Below are 10,239 nucleotides of genomic sequence, written 5' to 3'. Positions count from 1 at the left end.
ATATATATATATAGAGAGAGAGAGAGAAATGATCCAGGTTAATACAAATGAAAGGAGTTCATCATTAAATTTGTGTGAAGACTATGTAAGTTTATAAATTTAATAATTAATTTATATATATATATATATATATATATAAGTCAAGCCTATAAATCAGCATAATAAATAGGAGTGAAAAGTCTAACATAACTCTGTCAAATTATGTGTACTTATAAAGTCAAACATTGTTATCTTTAGGGAGTTTTGAGAGCGAAAGATACTGCACGTGCGTTCTGGAGATTAAAAAAAAGGCAATCTTTAGTTTCTTACGCCAAGAAACGAATAAGAAAAGGAGAGGTGCTCAGGAAAAAAATAATAATAATAATAAATAAAAGAAAAGGAGAGAGAAAGACAGAGATGCGATAAATATGTGACTTGGGACAATGGAAATGGAGTAGCAGTGAGTTTCAGTCTCAGGGACAGCCTGAGAGAGAGAGATATTATTCAATAACGTTGTCGTTTAAGCACATCTTCTGGAAATTCAAGGTTTGTGAATCTTCTGTCAAATCATTCTCGTAACCCGCTGTTTGGTTACCAAGACAACATAGAAAAGCAACCCAAAATTGTATTTTGCATCTGTTTTTGAATTTCCCATCTTCTCAAATCCAACGTTTCAAATCTTTTTTTTTTTTTTTTTTTTTTTTTTTTGTGGGAATTCATAAATATGTTTTCACTGCTGAAATTGTGCACTAGTTGAACTGTGATGTGAATATGATTTACCGATTGAAGTTTGCCGTTTCTTGGTCTAGGCGTGTTGTGCAGAGGAAGAGAGAGGAAGAGAGATGGCTATAACAGGTGCGACTTCTGGGCAGCAGCCACAGTTCATTGCTAGCACTGGAAACCGGAGTTTTTCAAATGCGCCACTGATTGAGAACTCGGATGCCGAGCAGATTGTTGTTCCTGATGTGAGTTTGATTAGTTACTTGATATTATACTATTGTTTTTGTACAAATTAATGGAAATAATGATGGCTAATTGATAGATTGAGGGAGATTAAATTAATCACGAACACCTGGGGAAATCTCTGAAGTAAAGTGAGGTATCAATATAACATGTTGGGTTGGGGTCCAGACGTCCAGTTATGTTATATGTCACACGTTTATAGTCTAACATAAAGAACATTGATTGATATTTGAGAAGGTTAATAATGGTTGACTATCTTTGGCTGTTCTGAATTGAGATTACAGCCTATTCTCTGTTTCTTTTCCATTTTACTGTAGGATTGCATAAAATAAAGAAACATGTTGTAAGAATATGTGTTTTTGCGGGAAATCCTTATGAGAGAAAGACCCGAATGGTGGAAGTGAGATATGGTCACACTCAGGATTGTGTATGGAAGTGAATCTAGTAAAGTATTGACTTGGTTGAAAGAGTTCAATGTGATATTAACCTCATTGCTTAGTGAATTTGAGATCATTGTGATGGAAAAATGATAAAAAAAAAAAAAAACTTCTTTGGTAAAAGCATGAAGTTTTCTTTTTTCTTACACGTTAGTTTGGTGACATCAGTGAGAAACATCTTCAAATTCCTGATACTGATAAGTTAGGGACCTGGAAACACAAATCTTACCTGGTCAAACGATCTGTAAAATTTAATATCTTTACAGTGGCAACAAAGAGGATAAATTGATGGAACACTTAAGAAATCCTGGAAAAAGACTCCTGCAATATGCACAGGATCTCTGTCAGGCATGATACAGATCTAACTTGTTAATGTTAAATATGTAGCATCACTTTGTGACCTGTAGTTTTCTCAATGCCAGAAAAAAAAAATTGCCAAGTGTAGGAGCTGAAATACTGTAGTGAACATACGGATGATAACTATATGATTAGAGATTTTGAGTTCCTTTGGTCTTCGGTGGATCTTAACTTGGAGCTGACCTAGTTTAAACACAGATTGACTGTTTACACTTTATGATGTGAATGAGTTAATGAACTTTGTAGACCTCTAAAGCAAATGTGCCTCTCCCAAAATATAGCTGTTCATTGTGAACATTGCTTGTGAGACAATCTTAATGTGCCGTTGTCTCACAGCTTTGAGCAAGATATGCCTCAAATGCCGTTGGTGCTCAGCTTTGCAGAAATTGTTGCCTTCAATTTTTTTTTTTTTTCTTCCTTTTCTTTCTGAAGGTTGTTTATGTGTAAATTTGCTTGATGATTAGATTTAGGGTTTACAATTGGAACTCTTGTGGATATTATTAAAATTTTAATGGAAATTGATTATTTTGTGGCTCTTTGTATCTCTTTTTGGCAGACGAGAAGTTGGAAAAACTTGTTTGCATACATGGGTCCTGGGTTTCTTGTTTCTATTGCATATATTGATCCTGGGAATTGTAAGATTGTAATTTCTCTTCTCCTTACGCGCCACCATAAATTATGTGCTAACAAACATGTGTACCATACTTGTAATTTGCTGTACTCGCAGTTGAAACGGATCTTCAGGCAGGAGCAAAATTCAAGTATGAGGTGTGTATGTCATATTCTTAGGTAGTTGATTTCCCTCTGAATTTTAGTAGAATTTTGTGTTTCCGAAGAAGAGGTGACTGGTGTCGTGAAATATCCTCTGTTAGAAGGGGCATGCCAAGTAAACTTTGGAACTCTTTTCATTCTAGGTTTTCCACCTTAAAAATGCCATACATTAAAAAGTATGATAGCTATCTTGCTATGGGGCTTTTTGTCCATATCTTCCCTGTGAAACCAAAACGAGGACATGGAATTAATGGCAATACATTTGTTGTAGCTGATATATGCCTCATTGGAGATCCTAGATGGACCCATTTTAAAAATCAATTCCACACATTGGAAGTTTCTCTAGGATGTACCACTGTGCAAATCATGGTACCTAATTGGGGCATGCCTGCCTGCTTTATTGGGTATTCACTCTTATAGCTTTACATACATTTTGTTTTGTAAAATTCACAGAATATACTCTTCCTTGGGGAATTCTCTCTCTCTCTCTCTCTCTCTCTCTCTCTGTTTGTGTATGTGTGTGTATCTGATTGTTTTATTTTTCAATGTTCTGTTATTTATCGTTTATTATTTTTATTACTGATTTTTCTCAGCTACTTTGGATCATATTGGTGGCTTCTTGCGCTGCTCTTATTATTCAATCCCTAGCAGCCAATCTTGGGGTTGTCACAGGCAAGTGATATGTTAGTCTACTTTTTACTGTATGTATCCCTCCAGTTATCTGCTTATCTGCCTTTTTTTTTTCTTCTCTTTTTATGTGTTGGTTTGTGATTTTAGGAAAGCATTTAGCGGAGCACTGTAGAGCTGAATATGCTAGGGTGCCAAACTTCATCCTCTGGGTTCTTGCTGAAATTGCTATTGTTGCGTGTGACATTCCTGAAGGTTAGGCTTTGAGGTTACTGCATTATTTTTCAATTTATTCTATCTTATTTTTCCTAGAATCTGTTCCTTTTGTATATGGATCTGAGGACTTTCGTTTAGCCTTATCGATTACTCAAACAGAGTTTTGAGGAATTCCCACTTTGATTGATTATTTTACACCTTCGCCATCCATATGTAATCTCTTAATTTATTTGTTTGCTAAATATAGGTTATTTTCATATTGTATCAGACAGCTTTTGTGTTTGTGATCCTTACAAAAGAGGATAATGATAGTAATTAAGAGAAATCTGGTTGTAAGAGTTCTGTCATGGTACATTTCTTTCGGATGTTTTCTTTGGTGTTAGACTGTAGGATTGAGAAATATTAACATAAAAAGGAAATGCTTTCTTTTGATTTTTTCTTGGTTGGTTTCCATGCTAGACGTAATAGCCATGTTAATCTCATGCTATGCATTTTTTCATTGGTGTAACATTTCATTATCATTATTAATCATATCACAACAACATTGATGCATCTACCTTTCCTAGAATTTATGTTAAATGCAAATGGACTTGGCTAATATCTTCTTAGAGATAGACAGACTTTGTGGAAGCAGATATTTTGTTCATTATTCCAAATCTTGATGTATGTATAATGTATATGTGCATGTGTTTTTGTACGTATATTTCTTTAGTCATATAACTCATACTTGATTTTAACTGTTTAAGATGGGCAGAAATATGAGGTGTGCTAAATCTATGAAGCTTTGCTTTATTAATTTTGTTCAAATTATAGCTGTCCAAATCATTCTGACTCTGCTTCTTCCTATTTGCAGTGATTGGTACAGCCTTCGCATTGAATATGCTCTTCAGCATTCCCATATGGTGTGGTGTTCTTCTGACAGGGCTTAGTACATTGATTCTTCTAGCGTTACAGCAATATGGGGTATCTTGATATCCTTTCAATAGTCTATATATACTGGTTTAGAACTTTGGAATAGTAATATACCTAATGTATTTGACCCAAAGAGATATATGGTAATAACAGTAATTGATGCAGATAAATTTTAGGTAAAAGCAAATCATGCTTTATGATTTCTCTTTTATTTATTTTTCCGTTGTTTACAGGTCAGGAAACTTGAATTCTTGATTGCATTTCTTGTAATGACGATTGCTGCATGTTTTTTTGCTGAGCTTGGCTATGCAAAGCCTGCTGCTACTGAAGTCTTAAATGGTCTTTTTGTTCCCCAACTCAAAGGAAATGGTGCTACAGGCCTTGCAATTTCACTCCTCGGTGCGATGGTTATGCCGTATGTTTCTCATATCTTCCAGAAATTCTACATCCTTCCCCCCATGTATTTCTCATTTTCATTTAATTTTGTATACTCGCTGCAGGCACAATCTCTTCCTTCATTCAGCATTGGTGCTTTCGAGGAAGATACCACGATCTGTTCGCGGCATCAAAGTAAATGTTTTACCTTAGACAAGTTTTTAACTTTTCTCTCTCTCTCTCTGTTTTTATTTTTATATAAAGCTGTGCTCAAGATATCACCATACTGTACATTATTGTTTAAAACTTAATCAAGCATTTAATATTCAGGCTAGTCTCCTTACAAATGTAAAATAATCCAAAATTGTCATAATCAATTGATATGGCTCTTTCGACTCTCCTAAGTCTCTTTGTTTAGCCATATATTATTAGAGGCATTTATTTTTGTTACCATATAGCCTCTGTGTAAAGAGATTTGTTGGTTGGAAAATTTAATCAGATTAATCTTTTAGTTCTGTTGTGTGTGTTCTTGTTTGAGGGACTGGCATGAGATGGTGTTCACCTGGGTAATATACTCACGTTTCTACAAATGATAGTCTAATGTATCAGTTGTATGCTTAAACCGCTCTTCCTTCTTTTAATGCTTCCATCATTTTTACTTTATCTGGATAGAAATGTGTTTCAATGCCATAAAACTTTATAAATTTTCCTTCCCTTCTCTCTTTCCCTTTTTGGTTAGAAGCCCTACAACTTTAATTAGGAAGCATACTTGAATCAAACCAGCTCTTTAAGGCTCATTTAGAGGCAATTATATACTTAATGGAGATACTTATCATTTTGGTTCCTGCAAATAGAATTCTGGAAATATGGTAGACCAGCATCTGATGACATAATATTTCACAGGAGGCTTGCAGATTCTATCTAATAGAGAGTGCCTTTGCGCTAATGGTGGCTTTCCTCATTAATGTATCCATTATTTCCGTCAGTGGCTCGGTTTGTAATTCCTCAAATTTGAATGCGGAAGATCAGAAGAACTGCGAGGACTTGGACTTGAACAAAGCCTCATTTTTACTAAGGGTATGTGACCTAGCCAATTGTTGTTCTCAGTCCTGGCATTTGGTTTTTCACAGAAAATGCTGATGATGCTTATGTAATCTCAGTTTTCATATTGTAGTTTCAATTTTTTTTTTCACTGAATCACTATTAATGCAGATGATGTGTAATCCTGATCTTTATTTATTGTTTACAGAATGTCTTAGGTAGTTGGAGCTCAAAACTTTTTGCAATTGCTTTGCTCGCATCAGGTCAGAGTTCTACTATAACAGGAACATATGCAGGGCAATATGTTATGCAGGTATTCGACTAATTGATTGTAATAGTCTGTAGTCTGAGAATACTTCCATTCTTCTATTTTTCCAAATGACAATATTAAATTTTGGACCTCAAAAAGTTCTCTGTTTTGGAATTTGAAATTAAAAAATGAAGTTGGTTTTATTTCATCTAGCCTTATTTCTTAATAACAGATGTTACAGTTACATTCTGTCAGATTCCTCTCATAGAATGAAGCACCGGTGAAGAAGAAAACTATATTTTTAATCCTCCTTTCTTATGTTTTAGTAACTTAAATTGTGGATATTTGCTTCATGGTTGACATTCCTGGTCTGTAATTTAGAATTTGGATTCTTATTAGTAAAATTTCTGTGTCAAGTTCAGCTTATAAGTCTTGCAAGAATCAATGCTTCGATAAGTTAGATGCTTTTCAGCAATTACTATATAACTGCTATTTATTTATGGATTCCACCTAAATTGGTTGAGTTCCCTGATCATGACTAGTTATTTTGGCATGGCTCATCTTATTTTTGTAGGGATTTCTCGATTTACGACTGGAGCCATGGCTTCGAAACCTGTTAACTCGTTCCTTGGCTATAGTCCCTAGTTTAATTGTTGCTTTAATTGGTGGTTCTAGTGGGGCTGGACAGCTAATTATCATTGCATCAGTAAGATACTCTCGACTGTCATTTCTCTTTTACTTCCAAAATATGGGATCATTATTCCGACCTGAATTGATTTCACTTTGAAACATCTTGAGCATTGTATCGGTATCTTGTACCAAATATTAAAAGCTAATAAGACATATGTTTATAATAATATATTTCTGAATCACAGTAGTTGTATTAGAGTTAATCTTTGACTTAGTTTCAAATGCATAGATAATGCTTCTATATAAATGATACTACATATTTCAATATTTGTGGTAAATGAAAATTATTCTATTGTTGATTGCTGTCCATAACTGTCCCAGGCTTCTTTGATGTGCTTTTAACTGCTTCCCTGATGTTGCATGCACCATTTTCATCTCATATTCATCTTTTGAAATTTCTTGTAAAAAGACAATTCTAGCCATCTTGCAAATGATAAGTAAAATAATGAAGTAATATTATTTCAAAAGACTTTTAACATGAACATATGCCAATTCTTAAATGTCTCTCATTACGTCAATAGCCTGATTCATTATGGCTTATTTTTATCTTTGGATGCCATTTATAAGACATTGAACCATCCAATATTCAAATGTAGCCTAGGCTTTTTCCCCCATGAATGCAAACGTTTCAGTGACCGTTTGGAATTAGAAAAGTGTATTTTGTAAGTCGAAGCTAGAAACCGTTCTGCTTAAAATTTTCTCAGGCAAATAAATTGATGTGGAAACTTGTTTAGTTCGCCATTATTGTCCCTTGCTATACCACATAGAACTTAAGCCCCACACCATTAGAGACTTTCCTTACTTTAAAACTAAATGATTAGAAGTTGTCCTTCTTCGCATGCATCACTGGCAGGCTTAAATTTCTGGTTAAAAGTGACATCATAATTTCACTTTTCAACATGCAATTATTCACAAAATTGAATTCTGTTCTTATTCGCATTTCACTTTGTTGTGTGTTTTTAGATGATTTTATCATTTGAGCTCCCTTTTGCTCTCATCCCGCTTCTCAAGTTCACCAGCAGTAAGACCAAGATGGGGACGTATGCAAACTCTAAAACGGTATGATTTATATGAGTGGCAACTTATGTTGCCATTCCCTTACATACTTGATCCATGCATTAGGTCTCATATATTTGAGTTTTTAATTCTTGAAGAGTCTTTTATTGAGAGCTTACTACAACATACTTGTACACCACTTAGCCAAAAGACTAAATTATTAGGTTTGAACCCAATAATATCATACCACTGATTTTTATCAGTATTATCTATTGTATGAGTTGACCACTTAACCAATCGCATCACTCACATGTGAACATTCCAATAGAAATCTTTTTGGGGATCTTTCAAGTAGTTCTCTTACTGTTTAAAATTAGACATCTGGCCTATTTATGTAAGGATTTCCAAACAAAGTGTTTTATGCAGAGAGATAGGGATAGATTTCTGAACAATTAGACAGTGTGTTATCTTACTGTTCAAAGTTAGACATCTGGCCTATTTATGTAAGAATTTCCAAACAAAGTGTTTTATGCAGAGAGATAGGGATAGATTTCTGACCAATTAGACATTGTGTGTTATGAAAGTAGAATTCTATAGCAGGTGGAGGCCATTGGCTTGACAGGAGAGCACTCACAAGCATGTATCCCATGAAGCTCCTAGAGTAGATTGATTAAACAAGGAGAGTTATCTTTTGTTAGAGCATAGATTAAGTAATTAAATTCGTCAGATTAAATGATTAAATTCATCCATTCCTATCAGCTTAAGCGCTTAGAATAAATGATGATTAACATGGTATCAGAACCAAATGTCTTGAGTTTGAACCCCGACTTTACAATTCATCCCCCATTTTAGTTAAATATTCTATATGTTGGGTTTCACATGTTAGAAGGGAGTTTAAATATAGATTAAATGATTAAATTCATCAATTGCTATCAACTTAAGCTTTTCAAGTGGTGATTTAACTCCATTTGTTCTAAAAGCTTAAACTTTTTAGGATAAGTGATGTTTTAACATGATACCAGAGAAGATCTTGAGCGAAAAGTGTTATGAAATTTATACCCTCCAACTCATATATACGACTTTCATCGAATACAGCTTTCCGCAGAATTTTATATGTATCTATGAGATCGATTACGGAATTCTATTTACTCACTTTAAAGTGAGTATCCGTTTCAAATATCATGAGGTCGAACCTTGACTCCATCATTCACCTTCCATTTCAGTTAAGTATTCCATGTTTTGAGACTCACTAATTAAGGAAAAATTTGAACCCACACGTGAGGAGGAGTGTTATAATATAAATTAAACAATTAAATTATACATTTTCTATCAACTTATTCTTTTTGGGATAAGTGGTGTTTTAACATAAAGATGATATGCAGAAAATTATCTTCAAACTTTATGCTTGTCTAAAGGTCTAAGTTCTCTTAAAACTTAACAATCTATCTTGTTACATGTTATTCACATAACATTGTGACATGTGCTCCAACTCCTAAAAAGTGATCAGACCAGGAGGGCTTCCATTTCCCGCATTTTATCAGTATTTTTTGATTAATTTGCTGTCATCTTCTATTGCAGATTTCAGCTGTCACTTGGTTCGTTGGTTCCATGATCATGGCCATAAATATATACTATCTCGTGACCGGGTTCATCAAGTTGCTTCTTCATAGCCATTTCAAACTTGTGGTTGCTGTGTTTCTCGGAATATTTGGATTTGCAGGCATAGGAATTTATTTGGCTGGAATTACATATTTGGTTTTCCGCAGTAACAAGAAGTCTACGCCCCTTCTGGCATTAATAACTCCTGAAAGTAGACAAGTGGGCAATGAGGCAGGTAATGCATCAATGTATTCTCTACAAAGAGAAGATATAGTGAGCATGCAGTTGCCTCAGAGAAGAAATACAGAAGATCTTGACTGATGGTTAGTTGGGTAGGCTAGATTAACTAGGCTGAAACTCTAGGACTTGTAGTTTTTACTTAAAGGGATGCACCTCAATGTTGCTAATTTCTACTGATGAAAACTATGTTGCAATAAAGGTGACAATAAATTTGAAGTGTTTTTTTTTTTTTTTTGTGTAAATTAACTTCCACCAAATCCTCCTTTGATAATGATTTGTATGACTTGCTGCATCCTGTCATAACTGATGATGAGAACTAAATCTTTTGTGCAACCCCTGATGAAAAATAAATGTTGTTAGCCTTGACCCAATTAAGCCCTACTAAAGCCCCAGTCCCTGATGGTTAACCTGTTTCATAGGATTTATAGGCCTATTAATTTAGAAGAAGCAGTAGCTTTAATCTCCCAAATTCATGCCCTTTTGCCTTAGACATTTTCTTCAACCTTTGGACACCCATGCTCATAAGTAATTTTAGAAGTCATACTTGTGTTACTCTTGTGTCCTTAAAAAAATGAGGTAGCTTTTAAAATCACTATTTGATCAAAATTCAATAGTGATCAATTACAAGTCTAATGGTGATTTTAAGAGTTACATCATTCTTGGAGGGACACAAGAATAACACAAGAGAGACTTGTAGCATTACTCTCATAACACCACTCATCCCATGGCGGCTCTATTGTATGCGGTCACCGCAAATCTGTGCTAGCGAGGCACATATTAGAGGCC

The 10,239-nt window shown here is 34.5% G+C and overlaps 1 protein-coding gene across 1 annotated transcript; it reads left to right on the top strand.

Moving 5' to 3' along the window:
* The first annotated feature begins 430 nt into the window (after positions 1-430).
* On the top strand, positions 431-9,682 carry LOC132187282 (metal transporter Nramp1). Its single transcript, XM_059601546.2, has 14 exons — positions 431-525; positions 789-944; positions 2,293-2,371; positions 2,464-2,504; positions 3,101-3,179; positions 3,285-3,389; positions 4,204-4,313; positions 4,496-4,677; positions 4,763-4,832; positions 5,541-5,714; positions 5,887-5,991; positions 6,503-6,634; positions 7,582-7,677; positions 9,193-9,682. The coding sequence occupies exons 2-14, from the start codon at positions 822-824 to the stop codon at positions 9,532-9,534; spliced, it is 1,638 nt and encodes a 545-aa protein (XP_059457529.1). The 5' UTR covers positions 431-525; positions 789-821; the 3' UTR covers positions 9,535-9,682.
* The last annotated feature ends 557 nt before the right edge of the window (positions 9,683-10,239 follow it).

The sequence above is a fragment of the Corylus avellana genome, chromosome 6 (assembly GCF_965113065.1).
Source record: "Corylus avellana chromosome 6, dhCorAvel1.hap1.2, whole genome shotgun sequence".
In the NCBI taxonomy this organism is placed as follows: domain Eukaryota; kingdom Viridiplantae; phylum Streptophyta; class Magnoliopsida; order Fagales; family Betulaceae; genus Corylus; species Corylus avellana.
The sequence above is the reverse complement of the archived record's forward strand: the minus strand, read 5'-3'. Positions and strand labels throughout refer to the sequence as shown.

What these genes read in the sequence shown, in the direction of transcription:
- LOC132187282 (XM_059601546.2), top strand. Translation starts at nt 822, where the DNA reads ATGGCTATAACAGGTGCGACTTCTGGGCAGCAGCCACAGTTCATTGCT. An exon ending in GAGCAAAATTCAAGTATGAG is followed by an intron (nt 2,505 to 3,100) that starts GTGTGTATGTCA and finishes GATTTTTCTCAG; the next exon opens with CTACTTTGGATCATATTGGT. An exon ending in TAGCGTTACAGCAATATGGG is followed by an intron (nt 4,314 to 4,495) that starts GTATCTTGATAT and finishes CGTTGTTTACAG; the next exon opens with GTCAGGAAACTTGAATTCTT.